This window comes from Prionailurus viverrinus, chromosome D1 (genome assembly GCF_022837055.1).
Source record: "Prionailurus viverrinus isolate Anna chromosome D1, UM_Priviv_1.0, whole genome shotgun sequence".
Lineage (NCBI taxonomy): Eukaryota > Metazoa > Chordata > Mammalia > Carnivora > Felidae > Prionailurus > Prionailurus viverrinus.
In genome coordinates, this window is record NC_062570.1 from 61,395,844 (window position 1) to 61,411,857 (window position 16,014).

The 16,014-nt window shown below is 36.1% G+C and overlaps 1 protein-coding gene across 1 annotated transcript; it reads right to left on the bottom strand.

Moving 5' to 3' along the window:
• Window positions 1-9,215: 9,215 nt before the first annotated feature.
• LOC125176002 (olfactory receptor 52M1-like) lies at window positions 9,216-10,254 on the bottom strand. The gene has a single exon (XM_047876706.1). The coding sequence runs from the start codon at window positions 10,158-10,160 to the stop codon at window positions 9,216-9,218; it is 945 nt and encodes a 314-aa protein (XP_047732662.1). The 5' UTR covers window positions 10,161-10,254.
• Window positions 10,255-16,014: the final 5,760 nt, after the last annotated feature.

Sequence of the window (16,014 nt, forward strand, 5' to 3'; positions counted from 1 at the left end):
AAGCTGGGAGTCATCCAGAGAGTCAGTTTCTACAGGGAGTACATGCTAAGAAGTGTGCTCAGTGAACATGAGCTATCATTACATCCACGTCTAAATTCCACTGGATTAAAGAGTGTAGATGGCAGGGAAATCAGTGGTCCTCTGGGACACAGGGCCTTTTCCCCAACTACAAGAACTAAATTCCTTATAGGTATAACAACCATTATTTACTATCCCTTAAGATAAGAAATAGAAACATCATTATTTCCCAAAGGTCTGATGAGTGCTTTGACATGGAATGTATTTGCAGAATTTATCAGGAAAAAATATTATAAAACCATAGAATCAAGGGAAAGGATTATGTTTATGCACTGAGAGATCATCATTTTCTAGACCCTAGGCTTAGTGCTTAAAATACCTTCTCCCACTGAACTTCCAAAACTTCTGGAAATAGAATATGATCACTAACTATATGAGGAAACAGAGAGACTGACAAATTAAATATTTTCTGTAAAAATTTATAGCTAATAAGGAGTAATATCAGGATCTGAATCCAGATATCTCTGGCTCCACGTTTCATTTACTTAACTACTCTATCACTAAGGTTTGAAAATGAAGTATGCTTGAACTAAGGTTTATATTCTTTCTTATGCAAAGCAGTAAGGGGCCTAGATTACAACTGATAACATCCAATAGAACTAGCAAATGCCTTTATAATCTGGTCCCTACTAGCCCTTTGGCATTACCTTCTGCTAAAGGGCTCATCTTTGAGTTTTCTTAAGTCTCAGCCAACCTAGACATTTTTTAAATGTCTACTTTAAGATTCTGTTTCATGTTTTTGCTTCTGCCTCTAACATTCTCTCCATTTCTCACATCATGTCTTCTCATTTCCTGCTAATTTTAAGGTTACAGATAGAGTAACATTGGACTTTTTTTAAAATCAAGTTATGTTTGTTACATTTCTATTCCACCTGTATTCTTCTACTCTCTCATTTATCACATTAGTAAATATTTATTAAACCAATATTATGACAGTCTAGGGGTTTAGTAGGCAGTGATGCCAGTCATATAACCCTGGGGACACTGACCTCATACAGTGATGCCTCTGGACTTAGGGAAAGGAAATTATGTCTTGTTGTGTGCCATTGATATATTAAAATGTTGTTGAATGAGTGAGTCAATCCATGAATGAATGAATGAATGAATGAAAGGAGAAAATGAATAATTTAAAATGCCTTAGGAAAATTCTAGGTTAACACCCTTTCCGGAAAACAATTACAACATCATCATTGTGATTGTAATCATCACAATTAAAACATTCATCAAGTGTTTATGATATACCAGGAATTTTGCTAAATTCTTCATAAGTGTGATAATCTCTCGTTATAGGCACGTACACACTCACACACACAAACACACAACCTTATGAAGAAGGTGCCATTATTTTCAGCATTTTATGCCTGATAATGTGTGCCCCATATCTGAATTATTGAACTTCGCATCTTCCTTGGAGATTGTAGTTGCTAATAACCTGGTTTTTCAATTTCTTGATCTCTTCTCCTCTAAAGGTCTTATTCTCTATCCTGTTGCACATAGTACCCCACATTCCATAGTCTAGGTTTTATTACCAATAAACCTGAATCTTTCATAATCTCATATTCATAATCTCAAACTCAAGTCATCCGTTCATCACTTGCAACCTTATAACTTCCAAGCTTGTTCCCTCCAGTACTGTATGTTCAACAATCCATTGATAATATTCATCTTCTTCAAACCATCACTTTCTGATTTACCCAGTGTAAAATCCAGGATCGGACTCTTACATGGGGTCTAAACTCCCTTTCCTTTCTTGTGATCTTATCCTGGTGAATATGATCACCTTCATCAATTTTACCCTGAATATACATACAGGGTGTTCTGCAGCAGAGACCTAAACAAGATAAATTTCTTATCATATAACCTCATAGTAAATAGTAAGTGCAACAACCTTCTGTCCTCTGTTTAGTATTTAATCTAGAAAGATGTGGTAAGATTCAGGTCAATTGTCCTACAAAAACTACTGGACAGCCCATAGGCAAGGGATCAAGGGATGTGGGAAAAACTTGTCTCTGTTTACAAAGGGGAAAAAGGCAGTCACACATACTCCTCCCTCTCCCACCAAAATATACATACATACATGCATACATGCAGGATTTCAATTGGTTGACATTTGTTGAATGCATGACACAGTATATAGTTAATTTCTGTAAATATCTTGTGCACTTGGAAAGATAATATATATAGTCTTTGTTATGATATATAATGATCTATATATATCCATTAAGTCTAGTTGTTAATCATGTTGTTTAAATCTTTATCTGTATCTTTCTTATTGTTTCATAATTTAATGAAAGAGATCACTTAAAAATCTCAAAATTATGATTAAATTTGCTTATATCTTCTTATAATTCTTCCCCTATGAGAGTGAACAACTGGAAATTGGCTAGGACTTCTGTGACAATGAACTCTGACCCATGTGGAAAGTCCAGAAAGCTCATCCACAACCTCTACAGCAATTAATCCAAAATGGTCAGGACTTGGTCAACAACTGCCAACTGCTTATTTTTTTTGTCTCCACTTCCAACACAGGACCCACTACAAATGTGTTAACTAAATCAATCAAGAAGCTCACCTTTAGTGAGCTCACTACCAATTTCCACATATTGACAACCGTCATTCAGAACATACCTCAGGCCTTGCATGTTATTACCTTCAAACTTCCCACTCTTCTGACAGTCTTTGAATCTCTGCAAAAGGCAAAGAGTGATGACCAGTACTATTGCTACAGCAAACTCAAAAAACAGTATCTGCTTGTTCTCATTTGTTTATTTCCACAACTGTATTAATGTTTTAATGTTTTTTGAATGTTTTAATGTTTTGTAGTAATTATTAGTTGCATATAGGTTTTAAAACTTCCTGAATTTTGGTTACTTGAATTTCTTTCATTATCAAATAGCCACTGTCATATCTAGTAATGTGATCAACCCAAATACTAACTCTGTTACTAATGACATTTTTACAAGCAATTGTTTTTTGTACAAAAGTCTTCAGAGATTCAGACAGCAATTTCATGTGTTAAATACTGTGAAATACTGTATTGTACGATTCTGGAATAACTGTGAAATGTACTCATCAGCTTATTGGTGAGCCATGTTGACTGATACCAGCTGATATATCAAATAGTAATGAGAATGTCATCTGTTAGAAAAACAATGCTTCTCTCAGAAATTTGATTGCAATCTAAAAAGGTTGCCACATCTCTCTTCTGAATGAGTGATGCAAATAAGAATTGTAAGTTCCTGTTTAGAACAGGAATGTTACAACATTAACACTTTTACTCATTTGCACTGAAAATAAGGAAATCCATTTACAGTGAGTATCAGGATGCTTTTCATGAGAACAAAAGGGAAGGTTTCAGAAAGACAAATACTGTATGATCTCACTTACAAGTGGAATCTAAGTAAAGAAAAAGCTGACTTCATAGAAACAGAGAACAGGATGGTGACTTCCAGAAGTAGAGTGGGGGGATGGGGTGCTGTAGGTCAAAGGGTACAAATTTTCAGCTAAGAAAAATAAGTTCGGAGAATCTGATGTACTGCAGGTGACTGTAGCTAATAACATGGTATTGTGGACTTGAAAATTATTGAGAGTAGATATTAAGACCCACTCAGGATTACCACAGACACACACACACACATACACACACACACACACACACACACACACACACACACACATTAGTTATGTGATGTGTTGGATGTGTGTATACCAAATCACCATGTTACACACTTTAAATATATACAACTATATTTGTCAATAATTCCTCAATAAAGTCAAAAAAATAAAATGGAAGCAGAGAACAGTGGTTACTAGGGGCTGAGGGGAAAGGAAAATGGAGAGATGTCAGCCAAGGGGTACAAAATTTCAGTTACGGAAAGTAGATACATTCTGAGTCTCATGTATAGTGTAAGCACTATGGATAGCTGTACTGTAAACTTGAAATGTGCTAAAAGGATAGATCCCAAGTATTCTCACCACATACAAAAGAGAGGAAACTATGTGAAGTGATGGATATGTTAATAAGTTTGTAGCAATTACTTCACAATATACACATACACAAAATAACCAAGTTGTGCATTTTAAGTATATAAAACAAAAAAGGGTACATTATTTAAAACATGGTCTAAGTAATAAATATACATTGGTAAACATTAAAAGTGAAATTTTTTAAATGGCAGGTTTCATGTATGGGGCCTATTTGAGATTTGTGACCAATGAAACGTTTTGGAACTTACACTTCCAAGATTGTTTTGAATAAATTTGAGCAAATACCAATGAAGATCTGTACCGAGTTAAATGTTATGATCTGAAAAAAAATATTTTCCTTTCTTTAAAAAATCTGTATAGTATTAGGTTTCCCTATTCTTTTACTTCAACATCTCTGTATGCTCTTTGTACTACTTTTATACAGTATACGATTATTTTTAAACTGATTTTTAACTACAGTCTTTTGCATTGACATTAATTATTTAGATAACTGGTTTTGCTTTGCTATTTTTATTTTGTATTTTAAGTTGTCAGGTAAATTTTCTGTTCCTTTTTGCATTTTCTAGATTTATTATTTTTATCATTCTGGTTATCCTCTATTAATTTAGTAATTATGTTTCTAATATTTGTTACTAGTCTCCATGGAAATTAAAACATACTGATGGCCAGTCTTGAATTTGCAGACTTCAGAAGTAATTCACACACAAAAAAATAATTTATTTCTCCTAGGTTTTTGTATTACTAAAGTTGGAATTTCCTTGATTTTGTTTGATGAGCACATTAAATCATTTTCCAGAGGAAAGGCTTCAGACTAGTTTACATACTATAGCAGAGACAAAGATTCTTCAAATAAGACAAGGATAATTTAGAGTCTTTTCTCAGAGGTTAGGATGACACTGCAATATAGAGAAACGTCTTTAAAGTCTTTAAATAAAGACTCACAAAATACCCATTGTGAGTTGTTTTTTGGGTTTTGGGGGTTTTGTGTGTGTGTGTGTGTGTGTGTGTGTGCGTGTGTGTCAGAACAGTATTTTGATTTTCTTCCTTTTTCCTTTGGTTGCTTTTTTTTTTAAATTTGTTTTTAAATTTGAGAATGAGAGAGACAGAGAGAGAGGCAGAGAGAGAATCCTAAGCAGGCTCTGCACTATCAGCGCAGAGCCCAACACAGGGCTCAATCTCAAGAACCGTGAGATCACGACCTGAGCCGAAGTCAAGAGTCAGATGCTTAACTTACTGAGCCACCCAGGCACCTCTGTTGTTTAATTTTTTAATATAAAAATATTTCAATTGTATAATCACAAAAATATAGTCATTGTCATTGTGAAAATATTAACATAATCTATATCATATAAGGTCAATATAATACCACATGCAACATCTTCCTTTACTATTAAGACCCTACTGTTAAATAGTTACTTTGAAAAGACTATTCAAACTGAATGGAAAATCTGTTTGTAGATTTTTAGTTCATCACCATAATTTTCTTTCTCTTTTTTTTCTTTCATTTTATAATTTGTCTCCAAACTAAGAATATCCAAAGGATACCCTATTCTGGAGGCAAAACATTTCTTAAGTTCTGTGGCACAAACTGACATAAAAAACCTGTACATGAATTATACAAATCAGTTCTCTTAAAAATTAACGCCAAAGACTGTACAATAAGTAAAGCCTCAAACATGTCCCCAGTTTCTTTATAATGGAAAGTCACCATGGAATTTCTTTCTCCTCCCTTCTCTGAATTCACCGCATGCTGTTCACAAATGCCTCTTTTTCTGTTATCCTTTTCTCCTGTTGATTCCACGATGAAATCAGATATGGTGAAATCTCATACCCATGGTGGCAAATTTTGATTCAAAAACACATTAATTATTAGAAATGTTTCCTGAATAGGAAACTTAACCACTGTGTTATCTGGAAAGCAATTGGTTGACACATATATTATAAATGTAAAACTTAGGAATCTAAGATTTAAAATATCTCTTAAATTTACTTGGAATGTGATCTGTGAAATTATGATCAACTTTAAGGGAAGGAGATATAGGACTTTTGGTATAATGGGTCAAATCAATCCTGTGAAATTGAGGGTATCTGGGTGGTTCAGTCAGTTAAGCCTGCGACTCTTGATTTCGGCTCAGGTCGTGATTTCACAGTTTGTGAGATCGAGCCCCATGTCAGTCTTTGTGCTGAGCGCGAAGCCTGCTTAGGGATCTCAATCTCTCTCCCTCTCTCTCACTCTCCCTCTGCCCCTCTCCCCTGCTTGTTCATGCTCTCTCTCTCTCTCAAAATAAGTTAATAAACATTTTTAAAAATTCTGTGAAATTATGATCAACTTTAAGGGAAGTGGAAGCAGAACTTCTGGTATAACAGGCTCAATCAGTTTGCTGCCATCTTAAGAAGTCCCGGCCAGGGGCGTCTGGGTAGTTCAGTCAGTTAAGTGTCTGACTTCGGCTCAGGTGATGATCTCACAGTTCGTGAGTTCGAGCCCCATGTAGGGCTCTGTGCTGATAGCTGACAGCTGGGAGCCTCCAGCTGCTTCACATTCTGTGTCTCCACTCTCTCCACCCCTCCCCTGCTCACACTCTGTTTCTCTCTTTCTCAAAAATAAATAAAAAAAAAAAAAGGCAGCAGCAGCAGCCCACGCCAAGGATCACTACAGCTCTCCTGTAAGGTACACTGCTGATATATATCTTAGGCCAACCTCCAGGGCAGTTCCTGAGACTACCATCCTTACAGGATCTCTCATCTACAAAAATCATCTTCCCTGCCTTTGTATTGGAAGCACTGAGTGACTACTACACGCAAATAAAATAACAGTGCCAGGAACTTGTGCTCCTGCCCATGCACCTGGTTGTGTCTTCTTCCTGGAGTACACTCAGGTGTCAGAGAGCTGAAAGAATAGCCAGCTGCCTGCCCACCTGTTATCCTGTGGGGGGGAGGGATACAGGATGGCAGTAGAATAGATAATATCTCATGGAATACATGGCAACCAGCACATGACTTCTAACGACAGGTCCCTTCCAGGGACCTCTGATCCTCTTAGTCTAGTGTCCTGGCCATGGAAAATACCTGATACAACCAAGATTTGGGCTTGGGAATAACATGGGGAGAATCTCTCAGCATCAGATTCATGAAAATAATAGTTTCATCCACATGTAAAACAAGCACATACAGAAATTATGGACATGGACAATAATCATTGGAAAAAGTATATTCAGAACCCCCACTACAAGACTTTCCAGCCTATAAACATACTAAATGCAATAGTCTAAAACTTTAAAATTGTAACTTGAGTCATTGATTTCCTACTGACAGAGGTAGGACGAGTACTTCTATTATATAAACAATACATTTTCCCAACAGTACACTTTCAAGATAGAAGAGAAGGGGCACTTTTGGGGGGTGATGAAAATGTCTTCTACTATGATTGTGGGGTGGGTTACATGGGCCGTACATTTGTTAAAACTTATCTAACTGTCCACTTAAGATCTGCCAATTTTACTGTATTTTTACACTCAAAAAATGAATTCATACACTACAAATGCAACAGTCTAAAATTTGTTAAAAATGTAACAAGTCATCGGTGTCTTAATGACAGAGTGAACACACATTATCCGAGAAGAAAGAGAAAAGACTGGAAAAGGGCACCCTTGATAATTAACCTGGAACAACAGCTGTAAATTAAGAATGTCTTAGGCAAATGTAGGTGAATGGGCATGGAAGCGAAAATTTCAGCATGTTTTCAGATTGTCTGTTTTCTTCATCCTGCAACTGCTGCTTGAGTGAATTTACTCGTAATTGGCCAGACCACCACACTTATATGTTCAAAATATGTGAATATTTACCTTAGCTAAGACCTTCTCCCTTAGGACGTATACAATTCAATATTCCACGTGAATCTCAAACCTGCCATGTCCAAATTAAATGTATTACGGTAGCCCTCAAACTGCTCCTAGTCCTGCATCCATGACGTCAAAGGAATAATGCCAAATGTATGCAGTTTTCCAAAACAGAAAAATTTACACTCTACTTATAGTTAAATTACATATGGAGTGTTAGTGAATGCAGAGATGTTAGTCTTTGTGCCTAGCTATGGATGTTAAGTTCGTAGGATAAAGACACAAGGAGTGAGAAAAAGTTTCACAGCACAAATATCACTCCCCTTTTCAGATGGCTGCTAGTTTTTAAGTAATATTTTTAAAAGATGAGAAACATATAGTGGGGAATCTAGTGAAAGCTGAGGAAAATGAACAAGAAAAGAAGATAGTCTTAGATATTGGGGTAATAAAAAGGGGAAATATTTAAATTTGTTAATAACAGATTTCACATTCTGTGTCTTGATATGAAGTTCAAAGTCAACTAATCAATAGGGAAAACTGAATGTACATGGTAGCCTGGTGGTTTATTGTAACTACTACCAATCAAATTTGAAATATATGGAACTACACTTTAGCAGTCAGTAGAATCCAGAATATGAAGTACCCCGTGCCTCTATCAAAATTGCTCTAGAAACCATAGAAGCCCTAATACCAATGTTGGTATTTTCACACAAATACATGTTTCTGAATTTAATTTTTATTTTTATATTTTTGTTTTCCTTGACTGGGTGATCATTTCTTCTTACTTACATTTTTAAGTATTTGTGCATTATTAGTCTATTCATGTACCTTGAGACATTAATTTGATATAATTTGACTAGAGATACAACATTTATTACCTGTTTTTAAAAATCACAGCTATATATATGCCTCAATATTATTTCGCTTACTACTCTATAAAATTCAGCATATAGATCTCAGAGACCTCTTCCTTTCTTTTTTTCCTAAGTATCTTCATAGGTTTGTTTCTCCTTCTACCTACTGTTCATTCTGTATTATAACTCCCTCTGAAAGGTACATATTCAGAATGAGATGAACAAATTCATCACCAATATTTATTAAATAAGAAAGGTAAAATAATTTGCTGAGTTAATATTCTTAGAAATTCTAGACATATGATAAATAACAACTTTCAGGTGGTAAATGCAATTCAGCCTGTGGGAACAAGAACAGTTAATTATTTTCCCTACATCATCTCTATATATTTCTATATATAGATGATTTCTAGGTATTTCTATATATCTTGAGCCATCTCTTCTATTGATCAAGCTAAAATCAGACAACTTTGACCTTTAGTGCTCTAAGAACATGCTCCTGTATTTTCTTGGTCCTTACTCCGTACACAATGGGGTTGAGAAAAGGGGGCACCAAAAGGTACATATTTGCAATAAATATATGGACATGTGCAGGCACATTTTTCCCAAAACGGTGAGTGAAAATGGAAAAACCTGCTGTGGAATAGAAGACAAGAATAACACAGACATGTGACCCACATGTGCCCAGAGCCTTAAAGCTAGCTTCTCGGGATGGCAGCCGGAATACAGAGCGCAGGATGAAGGCATAGGATACAGCAGTGAGAATGGCATCACATGAGCCAATGATAGAAGCCACACTGAGGCTATAACGTGTGGTGGCTCCTGTGTCCACACATGCCAGCTTCACCACAGCCATGAACTCACAGTAGGTGTGGGCAATGGTTCGTGTTCTGCAGTAGGGCAGCTGCCTGAGCAGGATGGGATGTGGAGAAAAGAAGGCTACGCCCCGAATCACCACAATAATACCCATTATGGTGATGCGCGCATGGGTGAGAATGGTAGTATGGTGCAGTGGATGACAAATGGCCACGTAACGGTCAATGGCCATGGCCAGGAAAAAGCCTGATTCCATGGTGGTAAAGCTATGGATGAAGAACATTTGGGTCAGGCAAGCATCAAATGCAATGTCATGGGCTCCAAGCCAGAAAAGACAAAGCATGCGGGGCAGTGTAGATGTGGAGAGGACCAGGTCAGTGACGGAGAGCATGCACAAAAAGAAGAACATAGGCTCATGGAGACTCCGCTCTGCCTTCACCACGGCCAGGATGGTCACATTCCCCACCACAGCCACCACATACATGGAGCAGAAGGGAATCCCAATCCAGACATGCAGGTGCTCTAGTCCTGGGATGCCCATCAGCAAGAAGGTGATAGGAGAGGGACGAGAGGTGTTGACAGGAGGCATGACGCTTTTCCCTTTGCTTTCTGTCACTACTTCTGAAGATGAAGCTGCTATGATAGATGATCATTACCAGATGCTGAAAACATGAAGATTCAGTTCAAGAAGACCCTTATGTTAAAAACAGTTCAAATTCATAACCAGGTGTATTTCAATTCACTAGGACCAAAGTAACCATATTTGCAACATCACATACAATACTGTGTTTGAAAATACAGAAAGATAATTCATGTATCATTTCATATTATCACAAGGGCAAATAAATCACCTTAACTCCGTAAAAACATTCCCTGTCTATTCAATTGTACTTAATTCAACAACTGTTCAGTAAGCAGTGACTGTGTGACAAACCATGTTCCAGGCACTGAGAATAAAGTAATTCACAGATCAGATTTATTCTCATGGAGGTTACACTCTACAAGGAAAACATCATAATATGATAAACAATGACTAGCATGTGTGGGTGACAAGAATGCCATATATAGGGGCACCTGGGTGGTTCAGTTGGTTACACATCTAACTTTGGCTCAGGTCATGATCTTACGGTTCATGGGTTCGAGCCCTGTGTTGGGCTCTGCGTTGACAGCTGAGAGCCTGGAGCCTGCTTCAGATTCTGAGTCTCCCTCTCTCTGTGTCCTTCCCCCACCCATCCTCTCTCTCTCTGACTCTCAAACATAAATAAAAAATGTTTAAAAAAATTAAAAAAGGAATGCCATATATAAGTTGATCATCTGAATGACAGAGCTCAAGCCTTCAGAGCCTGAGATATTAAAGCACGAAAAACAGGAACAAACAGAAATGGACAAAAATATCAGTGTGTCCCAACACACTCATAAGTCAAAGGAGAAAATGGTAGGAGGTGAGGGACATTTCTCTACATTAATAGCTTCTCTGCGCCTTCACTTTTCCTCTGCCCATTTTAGAAAAAGATCAATTGCATAAACAATTATTTTGAAGATATTCTAAAATTCTCTGCTTCATTTTATTCTTTCAGAAATTTCTGCAAAAGATCTAATTTTGCATCAATTATATGTTATAGATAACCTGTCTTGGTATATTTTCATCTATTGCTCACTGTAGTTCTCCATATCATTTACTACACAGTATTTTGTCTTTCCTTTCTACTCCTTCTTATTAGTACCTGTCTGAAAATTACATCTGTAACATATTTATTCTTTTACAAGTGTCAAATCCAGTGTCAAATATGGTAAGTGCAGTTAATATTTAAACAGTGTATCTATGCCTACTGATAAGTTGGAGTCTAAGAAAGAGTATTCTTCAGATTCCCCAAGGTGAATAATGCAGTATATTACTCCTCAGGATGCAGAAGTTCCCTCCAAAGCGATTTTGAGCTTCCCTAACAGTAGTAATCAGAAACTATATTGGAGGGTTCAAGAGTTTGAAACTTTCCACTCGAATTTCTCAGTCAGTATTTCTCTCCAGTGAGTGGACTTTCCATGACTATAAGTAAGCAAGCATAAATCTTGTGAAACTTTTGGGGAGTTATTGTAGGGATTCTTGTTTTAGGCAGGAGACTGCACAAACCACACTCGTAAGTGATTTATGGGATAGAAATAAATTATCTCTTCTCTCCTGATTTAAGAGGAAGAAAGTCATAATCCAGACAATCAAGCTTTCAGAGTTACATATTAAATTTGGACAACTAGAAATTTGTAGGACTGCATGTGGTAAGAGTGTGACATCGCTTGGAAAATATCTTAATGATAGCATGATATGTCCATCTTTGGGATTGTTTCTTTAATGAGAATAATATATTCCACGCCTTCCAGATGTCATTTACCACAATCCATATGTGGCCAACAGGAAGCATAGTATATTACAATGTCATGTTTTTCCTATTGTTTTTTCCTATCATATACCCTTTAGAGACATATATTCTTCTGAAGAAAAATATATTGATAAGGATCACACACACACACACACACACACACGAACAACATATTTCTTAACCTTAATGTCATTCACTACCTTCCCATACTCAATGTTTCAGACTTGTATCAGTTCACTGTAGAGATGGACCCTTCTTGTGTGGTCTCATTTATTCATCCAGAAAACCATATTATGATACACGCAGAGCAGTCATTTACTGGATTGGTAAATGGCCTAATGATGTCCAAAACCTCAATTACTGAATAAAGCATATTCTTTTATACTTCTCACAGCTCCAGGGAAGAAATGAGCCTCTATGGCAAAGAAGCCATGGGGCTATCCCCAGATAAAGGGATGAGCGAGGAGGCAGGGGTTGGGAAGGTTACAGAAGAGAAAGACTCTTAACTTGATACAAATTATTTGCTTGTAGAGAAACCTTTGGTACTAGTTTTCTGTTCTCCCCTATGTCCTACTGTAGCACTGACACTGAGTAGTAATGCCTTCAGCTCTTGAAGAGGAATCTGGTTGTCCTAGGTCTCAAACAAGTCCTCATAAATATTATATGTACTCATTAAAACCATACATAGTTATCCCTTCATATGCTTGCCAGAATCATGAAAACACACTTAAACTCTCCAAATATCACTAACTGAAGGATTGTTTTCTAGGCTTCTACATTTACTAACCCTAGGTCTTCCTCTTGAACAGTACAGACATGGCTTTTTGAATTGATTCGTGTGATAAATACACTGTAAATAAGTAATTTATAAGGCAATAGATTATCATGAGTGGGGCATGAATTCTTTAGAAATGATAGCAGTAGACCAAATTAAGTTTTGTGACTCATAGAAAGTGTCATTTAGACTGGAATCTAAACAATATATGATATCTGGTCTTGGGAATCTGTTCTTCCATTAGGAAGAATAATCATGACATAATGAATTTAAATTTTATGTAGTCTGGACTCAAAGAGTACAAAGGTACAAAGTAGATAAGATTCTATGGGTAAAAAATACATACATACATACGCACACTGTATAACCTACAGGGAATTTTAGAATCGAATGTTTAGACCACTGGATTTGACTTACTAAGTGTTCAATAATACAGATAGAATGCATAAGTACAATACAGAACATTGGAAAAGAAGAAAAATGCACAGAAGGATATACACATTGGTTCCAAAAATATTTTTCCCAGAAGCATACAGGATAGGAAGGATCATTATGATGACATCCTCTTAAAAATACCAACCTGTACATGAGTCCAGATATCACAAGGTATCCATATTTTTGTTACCCATATTGTATTCCTTCAAGTAAGTCGTGCAAGATAAAAATAATTTCAAAAGGAGAGATAATCCTCACTTCTATGATATCCTTAAAAAAGATCGTTGCCTCCTAAAATCTGGCTCTTTCATAATTTCATCCATTGAGAATAAAAAATGTTTATTTCCTCTGCTTAGAGATTTATTTCTCCTCCATTGAATCTATGACACTCAGAAAATAAAGGGTGGCATTTGGAGGAGTCTCGGTGTCCTAAAATATTTTACTTAGGTCACTCCAGCTAGCTCCTTTTCTCCGCCTTCTCTACTTGGATAACAAAACTAATTAGCTCAAACAAGAAACTGACTCAGAGCCAACAAGCAACCCAAAGATACAGCTTCTATATGGAGCAGCCTCAACATGATATTCTCAGAGGATAAGCAAAAATAACATTTGACACAAACAGGTCCCTACAGAATCATTGCCAGAAGGGAGAATAATTTGTATACTTAGTAATGACTGATAATCTACATTATCAGTCCTAGTAATTTGCCTGTGCATACCCTCAGGTTTTAGCTCCAGATGTAGCCATCCTTCATAATATGAGATGCCATTTGATTTATCAACCATTTAACAGGATATGAAATCCTAAAGGGGACTGAAAAGGAAAATAACATATTCTTTATTCCTTTGATTAGACCATTTTAATTCCAACCTTAAACAAGTGATAGTGACTTCATTTCCTTTGGATATATAACCAAAAGTGGGATTACTGGATCATATTGTAGTTTTGTTTTGTGTTTTTCATTTTTGAGGACTCCATACTGTTTTCCGTCATGGCTATACTAATGCACATTCCCACCAATAGTGTACAAAGGTTGATTTTTCTCCACAGCCTCTCCAACCCTTATCTCTTGTCTTTTTGATACCAGACATCCTAAAGGTGTGAAGTAATACCTCATAGTGGTTTTGATTTGCATTTTCCTGATGCTGTGTGAAGTTGAGCACCTTTTCATGTACATGTTGGACATTTGCATGTTTTCTTTTGAGAAATGTCTTTTCAGGTCCTTTTCCCATTTTGTAATGTTTTTGTTGTTGTTGTTGTTTGTTTGTTTTGTTATTGAGTAGTATGAATTCCTCATATATTTTGGATATTAACCCCTAATGAACTACACAGCTTGCAAAAAATTTCCTATTCCATAGACTGTCTTTTCACTCTACTGAGGTTCCTTTTGCTGTGTAGAAGTTTTTTAGTTTTATATAATTCCATTTGTCTACTTTTGTTTTTGTTGCCTGTACTATGATGTCTTATCTAAAAAAACCACTGCTCAGACCAATGGCAAGAAGCATTTTCCTATGTTTTCTTCAAGGACTTTTATTGTTTTCAGGTCTTACTTTAATTCACTTTGAAGTCATTTTGTGAATGATGTGAGATAAGGGTCTATTTCATTCTTCTGCATGTGGATATCCAGTTTTCCCAACACCATTTATTAGAGACATTATTGTTTTCCCATCGTTTTAGCACCCTTGTATAAGACTAGTTGATTATACATGTATGGACTTATTTCTGGGTTGTGTACTCTCTTCTATGGATCTATTTTTCTGCTTTTATTTCAGTACCATACTGTTTTGATTACTGTAGCTTTGTAATATATTTTGAAACCAGGAAGTGTGATGCCTTCAGCTTTGTTCTTCACTTTGCTTTTCACTATTAGCGATCTTTTGTGGTTACACATAAATTTTAGTGGGTTTCTTTTCTACTTCTGTAATAATGCCACTGAGATTTTGATGGGAATCACACTGAATCTTTGATCACATCGGATAGTACAGAAATTTTAACAATATTAATTCTTCCAATCAATGAACATGATGTCTTTCCAATTATCTGTGTCATTTTTTATTTCCTCCATCAGCATTTTATAATTTTCAGCATACAAGTCTTTTACCTCTTTGTTTAAGTTTAGTCTTAAGTAGGGGCACTTGAGTGGCTCAGTCAGTTAAGCATCTGACTCTTGGTTTCGGTTCAGGTCATGATCTCATAGTTCGTGGGATCAAGACCCACATTGGGCTCCATGCTGACAACAGAGTCTGCTTGGGATTCTCTCTCTCTCCCTCTCTCTCTGCCCCTCCCCTGCTCTCTCTCTCTCTCTCTCAAAATAAATAAACATTTTATAAAAAGTTTATTCTTAAGTATTTTATTCTTTTTGTTGCTATTTTGAATGGGATTGTCAGTTTTTCAGATAGATCATTGTTTATATATCAAAACACATATAATGCATGTATATTAATTTTGTATTGTGCAACTATACTGAATTTATTTACCATAATAAATTAGAAAACTTAAACAAAGTATTCACTAGTAACAGAAGTAGCCATGGATTCTGGAATTTATTCTTGTCATGTTAGTCTTCAACTGGCTCTCCATCAGAGGTGCTAAACTCATTTATGTGTATTGTACTGGAAGGCTCCATCCCACATTTTCCCATATTATAATTGCTAATTTCCCTCAATGCCTAATTTTTTTAGTTAGGACTCATTTCACATCCTCTAAAAACAGAGATAACTGGTTAATATTACACCATGTACTAAAGTTGAATTATTCAGATATATATTTACATGCATATGTTTATATAGCATATGGATATGGATATGGAACTATCCACTCAGTATTTAACTCAATATACATGCTTCCCAACCTGAAAACA

Coding starts and splice junctions, on each gene's coding strand:
- LOC125176002 (XM_047876706.1), bottom strand. CDS start 10,160: ATGCCTCCTGTCAACACCTCTCGTCCCTCTCCTATCACCTTCTTGCTG.